Below are 15,295 nucleotides of genomic sequence, written 5' to 3'. Positions count from 1 at the left end.
TTATTTATCATAAAACATTTATAATATTATTTTATAATTCATGTTTTATTCTATTTTTTGACTAATTTCAAACATTGCCTTTTGTTGCACGTTTATAAATAGTCAGCCTCTTTTTAACACCTCTACTGTACTTCTGCGCTGGATTGCAGAGCTGATTCCTAAATGACTGTGCAATCATGGAGCTTCATCTCGAGGTAGTCATGAGTAATGCTCTTAAATGTATGTTTCTAAATCTGGCGCACCACAGATTGGGACACTTTTCAAAGAGAACGCCCAGAGATCACATGAGACACGCATGGAAACCCACTCCAACCCAGTTTATTGTATGGTTTCCCGGCAACCTACAGCGTATCCTAGCACACATCTGAGTAAGCATTCTTTGATCTCCACTGTAAACTTTATCATAAAGAGGGTATTGCCATTGTCTCAGTTATTTTTAATGCAGTGTTTGTCACCCTCCCTCCCGCTGCAGTGGGAAACACAGGCCTGGAACGTGCTGATTAAGTGCAGGGACAGAGTGGAAAACCTGCATTTGTGTCTTGGCAACTGCCTGGCAACAGCCGTGTTAAAAAAAGAAGCACCGTTTGGTTTTCACCACCCCGTAACGCGCGATGAAACTGCATCACCTTCGTCTGTCCTTCTTTAAAAAACTATTTCCACTGTGTTTTATTAAAGCGGTCAGCTTTATGGCTTTTGATTGAGCGCTCTAACGAGAATGGACCCCTGTTAAAAGCTAAGCTCCTTTAGGTTTGCAGGAGCAGACAAGGTGCAGCGCTTTCACACAGCAGTAAAGTGCTGACTCATGCCCTTTCACTGCCAGCTGTTTCTCTGAACCATTACAATAATAGCAGGCCTGTCGAACCCTAAACTGAGGCTGATTCCCTCCATTTTAAAGCGCTCTCAAACAAGTGGAAGCACGCACACCAGAGCCAATTCACTCCAGCTACAGTCAGCTATCTGCAGCCTCCATCACAGGCGAGGACGCAGTGTTCCCGCTGCCAGTGAGACGTACTTCCAAGAAAACAGAGAAAGAGGTTTTTGGGACAATTAAACTCCAAAATAGTGCCTGAGTTTAGGGCTGCTTATGAAACAGCTTCTATATGGTAGCAGGGTAAATTTAAAACGTCTTTATTTTCTCTGCTAACGAGGTTATTTCGGTTATTTGAGAGTGGCAAGGAGCTGGGCATGCTGATTCATTTTCCCCTCTTTGAGTTTTAAACACGGCCTGCAGTTGGACCATGACAGAGGCTGCTAAAGATGACTATACCAATCATAAAGAGTGGCTGCAAAGTACTAAAATTATAAAAATAAATACTAGATAAATTGGCAACCATCAAAATAATGCATATATTATATATATGGTGACAAAGTATCCTCCATGGTGTGAAGAGCCTATGGTATGGTTTTGCTTAAATAATGATTTAAGTGGGGATCCATTTTCCTTCAGATTTAGAGGATTTTAGATGATTGTAGACAGATTTAAGCAGAGTTTTCTGTTTAATATGATGACCTAATGGTGAACCGTCAACAAACCTTCTCATTTTTTATATTTAGAGCTTTATGGACTGACTTACAGTATGTTGGAGAATGTACTGTTTAACTGTGTTACAATTTAACCATCTTACAGAGATGCAGAGTGTAGTGTTAGTGTTACAATCTATCTCATTAGACCCTGTAGGCAACACTTCATCACTAAAATACCTGCATTACTGTCATAATTAACATCAATTTCAGAGGCCCTAAAATAGAACCAGGTGGGACTCCACAATGTGCACAATTGATTCTGCATAGGTTATAATAACTGACTAATAATTGTATGGTTGAAGGGGTTAATTGTGTTACAGAGGTGGAGAATATAGTAATATTGTTCCAATTTAACCTCTTAAACACTGTAGTCCAAAATTCTTCCCTTAAATGCTTGCATTACTGTCATAATTAACATAAATTTCATAGGCCCTAAAATAGAACCTGGTGGGACTCCACAATGTGCACAATTGATTCTGCATAGGTAATATTAACCAAATAATAAATCTCGGATTGAAGCAGTTAATTGTGTTACACAGGTGTGTTGGAGAATGTAGTGTTAGGTTTGGTAAGGATTTAACATGTGTCCTCGGAGCATGTGTTAGTGTTACAGAGGCAGGAGGATGCAGCAATAGCTGTGCTGCCCAACCCACTCTGATTGCTATAATATGGTGTGCTTGCCCAGGTGAGGAATCGAACCCCAGTCTATCATGTAGTGAACAATTCAAAGCATACGGAGGATCCAAGCTTCGTCGCATTACCTGACAGGCATTGTTTACATATTTCCCAGTCATTCATATCCAGGCCTTTCTTTGTGCTTCTGCAGATTTGAGAATCTTGTGTGTGACAGGTGTGTGACAGGTGTGTGACAGGTGTGTGCCATATGCACATTCTTACCTGGAAGATGTAGTCTCCTGGACTCACGTCGGTCACGTCAATCCACTGGCAGTCGATGTCGTGGCGGTAGGTATCCCAGCAGCCCACAGAAATGCCCTGCTCCCCCATGTTATAACAGGCATAGCGCTTCGACAGGCCTGTCGCCAAGGAGACAAGAACGTATTTGGTGCTTTTTGTGACCACATCATATGGCTCTGGCTTAACCTCAAGTCATTTTCCTTTAATTTCTTGAACTGTGAAAGCCCAGAGGTAATGAATTTTCCTCACAGGCGGTTAGTTTGAGTTCAGGTCGTGGAACCCACTGAACTACACGTCTGCAGCAATTAAACACAAGGCAGGCGGTCGCCTGCAGTCTCCGAAACGACTCTGCTTTAGTAGCACAGTCCAGTGAAAAGGGCAATTTACTGGATTTGAAAATGCACATTGGTTTAATATGAATATAATATATTAAATAAATATAATAACTGCCAAAAATAAGCAAAGTAAATGACTATATCTGTGTTGATGTATATTTCAGTGATATGGACTAGTTATTACAGTACTGTGCAAAGGTCAGAGAGCATCCTTCATTAATCAAATGTCCAATCAAAACTGTCACAGTCTTCATTTTTCAGGAGATATTTCTAAAGATCTTTGACTTTCAAAGCCAGAAGTCCTCAGAACTTACTCAGAAAATCAGATACACAAAGAAATTGTGCAAGACATGGTAGACCACCAACACTGCAAACAGACAATCAAACTGATGAAGCTGCTGCTATTCTCAGAACAATAGACTGAACACCCCAGCCCGAAGGCCAGAACTCAACATCACTGAATGCCTTTGGGATGACTTGGATGGTGAGAAGCAGAAAACGCTCTGACTTTGAGGGCTGAACTTTGGAGGAGTGGAAAAACCTCCCTGTGGATTTTAGAACGAACACCCCGCCACCATGTTTAACAGATGAGGTGGGGTGCTTTGGATCTTGGGTGGGAGATTTTTGAGGAAACACTAAAAGTGTGTCTCTTGAAAAGAATGGAAGCTGTAATAAAGGGAACGAGTGGACGAACTAAACACTTGAAAAGCTGAAAAATGAAGAACTTGCACTTGATGACCATTTTAACTGGAGATGAAATCAGTCGTAGGTAGTTTCTGCATTTGTTCAGGACTCCATACACTATTAAAATCATAACCCAGTTTATTTCCATACAGTGACATATTAACTAGTGAAACACAGCACTGGTGCGGCAGCCATAATCCTGTATCACTGTGTACTTTTTATGATTTTGCAGATCATTTGGATGTTGTACTGCATAATGTGCTCGGGAATGAGTGGCATTTTTGGCTTACAACGTTACAATGCAATTATGTTTAAAGGCTGATGATTGGTGTTAATGTCACTGCTAGCTATAGGCCACCGCAAGTTCAACATTTCTGGTGCTTGTTTGTTATAGTTGGCAATGTCAGATTTAGCTTATCTTGTGTTTTAGCAAGCCAATAAACAGGGGAACGCAGAATGTTCAGTCTCATCTAGATGTTTAGTGTTCTCATAAGAGTTCAGAGGGTCAGAAAACCGGACAGTAATAGTTCTAGCTTGTTTGATCATCTAGAGTTTGGTCTTCAGAACATGCTCACAGTGTTGTGCATTAAGGCCGATGTAGAGTTCAGTTCTCTCTTCAGGTCATATTCTGTGTTCACTGGGTGAGGTTAAATAACGGTTCATTTTCTTCTAATCCAGGCTTTTAATGGTCTGTTATTTTGAGAGTCTTAATCTGGTGTGAGATCTGATTGTCCAGATCCAGCAAACCTACTCAACAGGCCATCACTCTCATGTTTGCACGTCTTGATTTTGCGAACTAGTGAAAAATATTGCCATCATTTATCCAATAGCAGCTGGGTTTTTTGTGGTTGCATGTTGTATGTTGCAGGTTTATGCCGAACTGTTTTTATGATGCTGCTGCTAAATGCGGGAATCTGTTGATTGATTTGCCGACCTTTACTGCATGTTTATCTGGGCTATATATTTTATATAGTATATAATAATGTTGTGTAGTGCAGCCTATTATTTAGCTGGCTGCTGCTGTTGATTTTCAGGCTTGTTGGCTGGACATTGAAATGTGTGCGGTAGCTTAATCAGAGTTTTGAACCTTACAGGTAGCCTACATAGTGGGCGGCTCTTGTGCGTACTATGAAATTTATTCGTGCTGGCGCCACTGAAACACAGTATTTCGTTATTTTGCCCCTCCTACTGGTGCATAGTGATGCAAACAAAAATCCAAATGTGTTTTAGAGGGGGTGGATTTTTTTTGTGAATAGTTTTCGAGAATTTTGGTTGTTAATTGTTTTCTATGAGGATCCTGTTTTTGTATATCATTGGTTACTATTATTTTGCCCCTCCCACTGGTACATCAGAAAATCAGAGGGTGTTTAATAGATACTTTGATCAACAAATTATAAATAAAGGAGTATTTAAATGATATGGTGTGATGAGCCAGGCTGAACATGACCAAGGACTCACCTTCAGGGCAGTAGGTGTCCTCCAGACAGAAGCTAGCTTTATGACCCTCCGCGACCTTTGTGCCGTTCATGGTCAGCAGGTCGTAGTTTGTGAAAACTTCAATGCTGTGGTAGTGCCTGGAGGAAGAGGAACACAGTGAAAACAGATTAGGGGACGATGAATGACAAATAGCTTGTTAATGGCAGACTGCCCCCTGGTGGTAGTAGCACCATAAGGGCTTATTCAGATGGGTTGGTTTCTCATGGCTCATGAATTCATATTTTCTGTTTGGATTTTGATCATTAATCATTATTTTCAATGTTTTAGCTGGTTATAGAATGTAGCTGGCAGTAGAGACGGTGTCGTCGTCATGCGGTCGCAGTGCTGCTGGTTGTATATTTGGATTTTTAGCTTGAAAAGAGATGTAGAAAATATGTACAAGGACAAGAACAGACCAAAGAAATGATAGAAACGAGAGCTAGAAACATCCCTCCAAAAAAGGCATGATTTTTAGACCCCTGTTATTCAACCTGTTATATCATTGTGTTGTTTAACAAAGAGGTGGCGTAGATCCTTTGCTCTTTTTTCTCCTCAGTGGCAGGGAGGAGGACCAGGCTGTCCTTCCAACTGACCACAGTATCCTGACCACAGCTATAAAGAAACCTGACCGTGACGGACCAGAGCCATGAGAAACCAAACCATCTGAATGAGCCCTTATGATGCTGACACAGTCAGAGCTGCCGGGGGCAGTTCTGGGGGAGTCACTTAGGATTTTTTCTCTTTTTGCGTATGCGTGTGTGTGTGTGTGTGTGTGTGTGTGTGTGTGTGTAGGTATTCTGCAGTTTTGGGTGTGTAACTGAGGTTGTTAAATGAGGACTTTCTGTAGATTAGTTCCAATTTAGTTCAAATCAACTTTATTGTCATTATATTGATTCAGGGTTTTACTCTTGAACAAAATCACCATATAACTTAATTCAAAACCAAAATCACCATAGAAATCCATTTATGACCAAAACCATCATAGAAATCCATTTACAACCAAAATCACCATAGAAATCCATTCACAACCAAAATCACCCTAGAAATCCTTTAATAACCAAAATCACCATAGAAATCTGTTCACAACCAAAACCATCATAGAACTCCATTTATGACCAAAATCACCATAGAAATCATTTAATAACCAAAATCACCATAGAAATCCATTCACAACCAAAACCATCATAGAAATCCATCACAACCAAAATCTTTATAGAAATCCATTCACAACCAAAACCATCATAGAACTCCATTTATGACCAAAATCACCCTACAAATCCATTCACAACCAAAATCACCATAGAAATCCATTCACAACCAAATCATTAAATTAGAAATAGAAATCCACTCCTAGCCCTCCTTCTGTTTCTCCTGTTCGTACACACTTGCTCTTAGTGGATGATTAACTCATTAACCTCATTAACTCATTAACCTCTAAGTTTGTCTGTTTGAGGGTCCACACTTCCGTCCTTCACACTCTCTGAATGGTGGTGTTACCAAATAACACCTAAGTCTAATGCTTCAACCATTTGTACAGGAGCTGCTGCACCACAGGAGATAAGGCCTGCTCGTACCTGTGGCACTGGTGCCAGACCCAGGCATCCCGAGACGCTCTGGGACGGAAATCTGCACGGCCCAGGTTCATGATCCTGGAGGAGAAGCGCAGCAGACGTCTGTGGCCGTAGGGCCAGTGCATGCGGGCAGCTGAGGATGAAAGGCATTTCTCTTCATGGGCACAGGTGAGCAGGTGCAGAGGACGGTCCTCCAGGTACGCCGTCTCCTGGACTAGCTGTGCGTCCACCACCAGGTCTGGGGCCGCTGGACATAAGCAAAAAAAAAAAAAACTCACAGAGGGTTCTTTAAACGGTTCCATTGAAGAACCATGTGATGGGTACTAGAACATAAAACACTCACTCTCCACACAGGTGACACCAGCGGCTCTGCCGCCGCCCCCACGAGGACAGTACACCTGTCCGTTCCTCCGGCACTGCTGGATGGACATCTCCATCCCAATACAGTGAGTTCCGCTTAGAATGACCTCCTCAGCATTTTGGTTCCCTGACCAGAACCATGTCTCCTGAACAGACACAGACAAAGCACATGAATGAGGATCCATATTTAGAACCCAGTACTCATTTAAGATACACAGAACCAACCAAGGTGAGAACCAACAGCCAATACACTACATGTCCAAATGTTTGTGGACACCCCTTCTAATAAATGCTAATACATTCAGCTACTTTAAGCTGCACCCATTGCTAACACAGATGTGCAAATGCACACATACAGCTTGTCTAGTCCCTGTCATTAGAATAGGACTCTGTGGAACCTATTGGCACTATGCTGCCTAAAGCCAGGCGTGGGCTATAGAGGGGTATACCCCCCAGCATTGAGCTGTGGAGCAGTGCAACTGTGAAAACACTAAAACCTCAGACAACACTAACAGAACCTCGGGAGTTGGGGTCCAAACCACGGAAGCAAGCATAAACTGGAGCCAGTCCCTGGAATTTATAGGGCAGTGTGTAATCTAATGCAGGGCGACGATTAGCAGCATTCAATGGATATTATCACATTCTTTCCACTTTCCCTTCCGCAGGCCATTACACATCCAGTTTTATAAGAGCACTAACGGTGTCCACGTCCAACGCAAGCAACAAAGAGCTATTTAGAGTTTGTTTTCTTTCCGCGTTTGCTACTTCTCTCCCTCTTTTCCCTAAAAGTGTGCAGACTTTTCATGGGAAGCCTGCAATTACCTTCTGCATGGGAAATAACGGAGCACTGAAAAACAAATGCATAGAGGATGTAAACAAGGTTTGCAAAGTTTGCTTCACGAATCTGAGAGGAAATGTCACGAATCAAGCTAAATAAAAAGCTCCAGGGGAATGGGATTGATAGACTGGCTTCAGTGGAGTTTGCTTTACTATATATATAGTAATTATATATATAAGTATAATCCACTGCATTATATGTGCAAATGTTTGTGGACACCCCTTCTAATGAATGCATTTGGATGCTGACACAGATGTGCAAACGCATACACTGCATGTCTAGTCCCTGTAGAGACGTACTGCCAATAGAGTAGGACTCTCTGGAGTAGATAAACATGATGAACCTATTGGCTCCATGCTGCCTAATAATGCCAGGTGTGGGCTATAGAGGGGTATAAATAAAGCCCCCCTCAGCATTGAGCTGTGGAGCAGTGGAAGAACTGTGTTTTCTGGAATGATGGATGGTAGAGCTCCATCCAATACTTTTGGGATGAGTTGGGGATGATGAGGTAGGGTGGTGATCATCACCCAATATCCTGACCTCACTTACACTCTTGTCAATGCTTGCTCCAAAATCTAGTAGAAATCCTTCTTCCCTGGACAGTAGAGTCAGTTACTTCAACAAAAGCAGGATACAATCATTATTTTTTTTATTTTAGAAGAAGCAATGAATGAGCAGGTGTCCCAATACTTATGCTGAACTGAGTATTTAGTATATTTAGTATTAAGTACAGAGGCCTACTGAGATGGCTTCTGGTTCTTCACCTTTGGCCTTCAGACTCAGCCTACTGCACATGAATGGGAGGTGTGGGCCATACCTGGTGGGCTCTGGAGGCAAAGCCGAATCCTAGCTGTCTGCACACCACCATGGCTTCATTAATTCCCCAGTTCTCACTGCACACCGCCCCCCAGCGCTGAACTCCGCCCACCTCCATCAACACCTCCACCTTGCCCTCCGCAGCCTCCCGTCCACCAGCCAGTCGTACCTGAGGGAGAAAGAGAGGAAGTTTATAAGTGCTTTTTTTACATTTAAATAATAATGGGCCTTTTTCGCCAACCGGTCCTAAGAAGACTTTTCTTCTGAAATGATTTACGATTCACAATTTCAGATTCTGACGTCCACCAAGGTCTTCTTGGGATTCGTTCCATTTACAAGGACAATGGGAGCCATGGAAGTGGACTAAGGTGCTGCTACTATGACTGTTAAAAGTGAAAGATCCTTGGAAGAAAATGGTTCTTTGAAGGACCTCAAGAATTGTATAGTTTTAACAGTATATGACCCGAGGATCTCTGGCTCGAATCCCAGGTCATGCTGCCTGCCATCAGCAGCCGGAGTCCAAGAGAGCACAATTAGACTTGCTCTCTCTGGACTGGTAGATTGTCTCTCTCTCTCTCTCTCTCTCTCTCTCTTTCTCCACATCACTGCTATGGAGGAAAGTGCTGGGTCCCCAGCTCCATCGCACCAGCTACAGACGCCTGTGCTGACCAACATCGCTTAAGAGTGATGAGGGGGGAGAGAGAGAGCGCCATCTACCCACCTGGATAGAGCGCAGCCAATTGTGCTCTCTCAGACTCTGGCTGCTGATGGCACAGTGGCATGGCTCGAGATTTGAACCTGGGCCATAATGGTTGTGCTTTAGGCCAATAAGCCACTCAGAGGCCCATTTTTTAATTGGATTTTGGATCTTATCTATTGAAACTGTGTGTGTGTATGTCTCACCGTAGCGCCCAGGCCAGTTTTGGGGACGTTGCAGCGTACAGAAGCGTCCTGAGTATGTTTGCAGGTCCTGGCAGGAACTTCTTGATATTTGCACTGCATTATAGAGGTCTCTCTGCCCGCACACTGCACTGAGTTCATATGGATTAGACCAGAACCTGCGTAACACACAGAGAACAGAGAACACAACTTGACCTCACTTGCCAACTACATTACGAACTGAGGAAACGGCTGCCTGAGGCTTTACGGTCTTATAGGCTTCTCTTCCTTTGTGTGCATCGATTATCTAAATTCTGAGAGCTGCTTAGAGGAGCCAATGGCTGCTGATTGTTGGGACGCGGTTTGAGGAGATTGTGAAGAAGCCCAATAAAGCCTGAAACAGTGGTAAAAGTTATCTGAGAGCTCAGATCTCTTAGGGTGCCCAAAGTTTTGCATGGGGCTCCTTTCAATTTGCAGTTCATCTACAGCTAACCCAGCTATTCATTGTAACAGAAATCTTGACCAGGCTATCCAAAGTTTGCTTAATTAAGATTTATCACGATGTATGGAATTCAACCTCCACATTTAAGCCATCAATGGGAGTGAACTCTGAGAGCCTGTTTACACCTGGTATTACCATGCATTTTGAATCTGGATCTACTTTGACCGGATTTTTTTGACACTAAAATGCCGATTTTACCTTTTGATGGTATAAAAATAATCAACACTTTAATTTTCATTTTTACTTGTTTTCTTATTAAGGTGGTGTGCCTTTAGGGCAGGGGTGGGCAATTCCGGTTCTGGAGGGCCAGATTCCGGCACTGTTTTGTGCTTTTCCTGCTCAGGCACACCCACCTGTTACCACCCACCTAATTAATTACTGGGTTTAGTAGGTCTATTAGAGCAGGGAAATCAGTAAACTGTGCTGGACTCTGGCTCCATTTGCCCACCCCTGGTTTAGAGGAGTGAGGAACAATAGATGGTTCTCACATTCCCATAACTGCTCTATCAGAAAATACCAAGGACTATTTTAACCTCAGTGGAATACTGCCAGTGCCTACCTTAATAAGCACGTATTTCAGACGTATTTACGTTTGGTTTCGTTTACGTCTCCGATCACAGAAATCCGCAATCGGTTCCATTAGAACCTCCAAATGTGGTTAGAGTGATCCAATCATAATCCAATCCAGTCACAGTGCATCCTGGGGGTGTTTACACCTGGCGTTTCATGTGGTCAGGTGAGATCCAATCACCAAAAATACATATTAATGGCAGGTGTAGACAGGCTAACAGAGTGGTCAGCGACTGGGTAGCAAATTGGGGTTTGGGGGCGGCCCTCCAGTGCTAAGCATGCTTTTCTAACCTTTGGGCCATGCCCTGGTATATGTGTGTGTGTGCATGGGAGAGGGAAAGTTAGAGAATAAGGTATATAAACAGCATTTACTCAAAGGCCTTGTGTATGTGTGTGTGTGTGTGTATGTGTGTGTGTGTATGTGTGTGTGTTGTTAGTTTAAATCCTGCCTGATCATGTGTGGTGTCTAATGACATGGAACCGCATATTCCAGACTCAGACAAGTGCCCATTTACGGCCCCCTTTTCCTCGCTGGGCATTAGGCTCCTCTTTTAGCAGCTAGAAATAGCTATTAGCACATTGTGCTTGGCCCAGACAGCCACTGGACCGGTCACAAGAGAAGCAGATCAAAACCCGGGGTGGTGAGCAGAGCTGCTGTGATGTGGACGTGGGGGGAAGTGTGTTTGCAGTCAGCCCCACTGACGGAATTACACTCCAAACCCCAGCACCAGTTTAATACTTCAAAATAGAAGCACCGGGCAGGGCAGCGAGACGGGAAACAGTGTATGTGAAGAAAGGAATCCCTGTAATTTAGGGCACAATTAGGTCATGAAGTCATCAAGATGAGCCAATGGGTAACGTGGGCCTTTTTTTCTCCTACTCAGGACACTCTTTTATACCACTTTGCCATCTGTCTGCTTGCGATGAATGGAGGGTATTCTTAGCCTGTCTTTTTTAAACCCATATAACTCACAGTCCTCTACACATCCCACGTAGGGATGTAACAGTACATGTATTAGCACCGAACCGTCACGGTATGGATCTGTATATGTAGTATGTGTAGCCGTATAGGTACACTTTATGGACAAAAGTATTGGGACACGTGTTGGGTCACTGTTTCTTCTGAAATCAAGGGTATTAAAAAGAGCTGATCGTGCTTTTGTTGAAGTACCTGTCTCTACTGTCTACAAAATGTACTTATCCTCTTTGGACTTTCAGTTCAGTCTGGAGAGCAGGTACAGGAGGCCACGCATCTCATTACTGACCACAGTAACACAGGCAGTGGGCACGGCCCCTGAAGCAGCACTCAAGAGGCGATACGTTAGAAACCATGGGTGTAGACTTGGGTTGAATAAAGAGGGGTTAAACATGGGTGAGAGATGTTAATTAAAGCTTGTAAAAACTCCAGATCTCATCAGAACAGATGCAGGTGAGCATAATCCAGTAAAAAAGAGGAAAAAGAGCTTCTCATTCTGAAGAATGTAGTGAGATCTTGTCAATGAGCTAGTCTGAAGAACAGAGCTCAGTTCCTCCAGGTTTCTCCTGGACGCCCCCCAGTCCAGCCAGCACAGCGTGGAGGATGTGTTCAACTCCATCAGCAGCAGCAGCAGAAGCAGCAGCTCACCTGATTCACCATCATTAAGCCCTGATTTACCACCAAACCAGGTGTTGATCTGAGGAGAACTCTAAATAATACTAGACTCCATGAGAGAGGAGAACTTTGGAGATGTTCTAATGATGAACACAGTGATGGAGAACCTCCACCACTTTATGTAGGAGTGTTATTATTAGTGTTTATTCTAATATCAGTGATTTAATGAGCAGATTCATTCTAATTTTTACAGATCATATATATCGTCCGGATTGAATACAGACTGTATTTCCCAAGGTCTCATATTTTAGGATAGTTCAGTATAGTCTTTTATACAATGGCTGGAGCTGTTTGGCCTGATTAGCATTGTTCAGATCTACATGGTCACACGCAATGTCCCACTGGACTATAAATCTCAATGAACAGTAGAAGCCATGTGATAAACAAGTTTAGCCACTGACCACAACAGCCTTTTGAACATGCTTTTAGTCGGTCAGCTTTGCCTATGTAGCCAAGCCAGTGTTGATGTCTGCTTGCTTTTTCATTATTTGGATGAATAAAAGCCAGATTAGTGCTTGCTGCTGGTAGAGTTGGTAATGGGCCACCCAACCCAATTACAGCTAAACTGACATTTGCTTCCACGTTCAGCAGAGCGCTACAGAATATGTGTGTCCAAAAGTATCCAGACATCTGCAAATGATCCTAAGGTCACCATGCCCCATGCCATGTGTGTGTTTTGGTGCAGTGGAACCTCATTCTCTGGTGAGGAAGCTCTATCCCATACCTTTCAGATGAGCTAGAGTGGTTCAGATCCAGAACTGTCCTCCCTGATGCTGTTGTGGCTGACAGGTGAAAAAAACTACCAACTGGGTGGTCTGATATAGTGGATAACACCACCATCCATCAGGCCGACTGGGGTTCACATTCCCGCCTGTGCAAAAACGTCATGCTATACTTTGGGCCTATGCCTTTACTCTGTAAAATAACATATGGTTGGAGATGATGTCCTACCTTGGCCCATAAATGCTCCTCTGAGGGCTTCTTTGGCGGAGCCGAAGCCGAGCTCCCTGCACACCACACTGGCAGCTGTGATGTCCCAGAGGTGATCACATACGGTCCCCCATTTCCCCTCCCTCAGTACTTCCACTCTGCCCTCTCCAAGCCTGGGCCCCGACTTAAGACGCACCACCTGCTTCAGACACAAGGAAGGAAAGGAAGCCGCAGAATAGTACTGTTAAGGTTGGTCCATTTTTACAGCCCAGAACGTGTCATTCTGCATGAGTTGAGTTGTTTACATTATGCTCCTCTGATGAATACAGATGAATAGAGAATACAGAAATGCATAGAAACTTAATAAGACATTGTACTGTAATTTAGCTGTGTATTGGTAAAATTGATTAAGTTTTAATAATTAATAGATTTTAAATAATATAATTATTAGAAAATTAAGTCACAATCCCTGATTAACAAGAATGTTTATAGCATAAAAGATAGCAAAATATAGTAGGTCTGATCTATAGGAAGGGTCATAATGCTCTCTGTTCTCCATCTCATGGAATAGTTACTCCATATACATATTTTGTAAAGAGCTTTAACATAATTTAAACTTGGCTGTAACTTTATGGCCGGTGCTGGGGTACTGGAAAATTAGCTGGACTGATACCTCCAGAGACTCGCTTGGAGTGCAGTCATTGGGTAATACTGGTACTGGTACCTCTCATGCTGTTGATATTGCAAAGTCTCTCGTATACTGGTACCTCTCGACCAATTATATTGCAAGGTCATTTATATTAGTGTTAAATCCTGCAGTATTACTCTACCGCCTCAGTCCACATGCTTCTTTGCCTTCAGATGCTGCTTCTTTACCTCTCAGCTTGTCTAAAAACGCACATTTAAAACTGTCCACAAGGGGGAGCTCACATTAGATTTGTATTTACGACAGTGGTGTAAAAGTGAATTACACTCCCCAATGAAGGAGGAGCCCAGGAGCTGAGTGAGAAGTGTGCTCACCTGTGAGGAGGATGGTGCTTGGGGCTGGCCCGAGGGAGTGAGTCTGGAGAACTGAGGCCCTGGTACACAGCGCACCACTGCGTGAATGCCCCCGTTACATGGCACCTCGTTACGTGGGATGGACAGCTGAGCCTGGCACTGTGACAAGGAGGTCTCAGTGCCCAAACACTGCACTTTCTCTACCCAGTAACCCTTCTTACTGACCAGAGACCTGAGGATGGGGAGAAATGGATGGGAGCGAGGCTCAAAGCAGGTATTCAGGTGTAAGATTCCTTAGATACTGAAGCAAGACCTAAAATATGGAAGTACTGAGATGTGAAAACCATGGCGTGTATTAGAGCTTACCGCATGGATTGGTCTTCCATCTTGGAATCCCACTGTTTCCTGAAAGAGAAGAGATTTCATAAACCATAAAAATAAACAGACAGACGACACGTCCACAGTTTGTACCAAATTTGGCTTCAATAAATAAGTTTCTGGCCATTGAGACAGACGGGTAAAGTATTTGTGTGTGTTTACAGTAGGTTGGCTTATTTGTGTGTTTTCGTTAGCTGAAGCTTCACCTCTCAGCCTCCTTGCTTGGCAGCCACGTATACACACATACACACACACACGGATGTAGTGTTGCTTTACCCTATGGTGTCTGGTAAATGAATAGCAGCTGTATATATCACATAGACAAAACAGGCCAAGAAGGTTCTGGTGGTTTTGTGGAGAACCAAACACACACACAGAGATCTCAATGTTCCCTGGGACAGACCAAACACCCCCTTTTCTGTCTGCCTGTCTGTCTGTTTCACTCTTTTGATTTTTCACAGTATACACATCAGTCACAGGAAGTGCAAGCATGTAGAGTATAAGCCAGAGACAGTGCAAATGGACCCTAATGCCCATATCCAAACATAACCATGCCTGGCAATTGCCAGGGGTGTTAAAAGTACAGTGAAATTATTAATTCTACTGTAGTGAATGTATGGTACGGTATCCCAATATAACTCAATTTAAAGAGTAGAGAAACTGTACTATAGTGAAAGTATGGTACTGTATCCCAATCTAACTCAATTAAAGAGCTGAAACTGTACTATAGTGAAAGTATGGTACTGTATCCCAATCTAACTCAATTAAAAGAGCTGAAACTGTACTATAGTAAAAGTATGGTACTGTATCCCAATCTAACTCAATTAAAAGAGCTGAAACTGTACTATAGTGAAAGTATGGTACTGT

At 43.1% G+C, this 15,295-nt stretch overlaps 1 protein-coding gene across 1 annotated transcript in view; it reads right to left on the bottom strand.

The window, feature by feature from the left end:
* Positions 1–15,295, bottom strand: part of LOC140548032 (lysyl oxidase homolog 4-like) — a 51,215-nt gene that overhangs the window by 2,388 nt on the left and 33,532 nt on the right. Inside the window, exons 12-20 of the mRNA XM_072671383.1 lie at positions 14,417–14,455; positions 14,072–14,282; positions 13,073–13,250; positions 9,423–9,577; positions 8,521–8,688; positions 6,849–7,011; positions 6,509–6,752; positions 4,917–5,032; positions 2,422–2,558 (exon numbers count right to left, since the gene is read on the bottom strand). Of these exons, the coding sequence (XP_072527484.1) occupies positions 2,422–2,558; positions 4,917–5,032; positions 6,509–6,752; positions 6,849–7,011; positions 8,521–8,688; positions 9,423–9,577; positions 13,073–13,250; positions 14,072–14,282; positions 14,417–14,455 (1,411 nt within the window). The remainder of the gene's footprint in view (positions 1–2,421; positions 2,559–4,916; positions 5,033–6,508; positions 6,753–6,848; positions 7,012–8,520; positions 8,689–9,422; positions 9,578–13,072; positions 13,251–14,071; positions 14,283–14,416; positions 14,456–15,295) is intronic.

This window comes from Salminus brasiliensis, chromosome 25 (genome assembly GCF_030463535.1).
Source record: "Salminus brasiliensis chromosome 25, fSalBra1.hap2, whole genome shotgun sequence".
Lineage (NCBI taxonomy): Eukaryota > Metazoa > Chordata > Actinopteri > Characiformes > Bryconidae > Salminus > Salminus brasiliensis.
The sequence above is the reverse complement of the archived record's forward strand: the minus strand, read 5'-3'. Positions and strand labels throughout refer to the sequence as shown.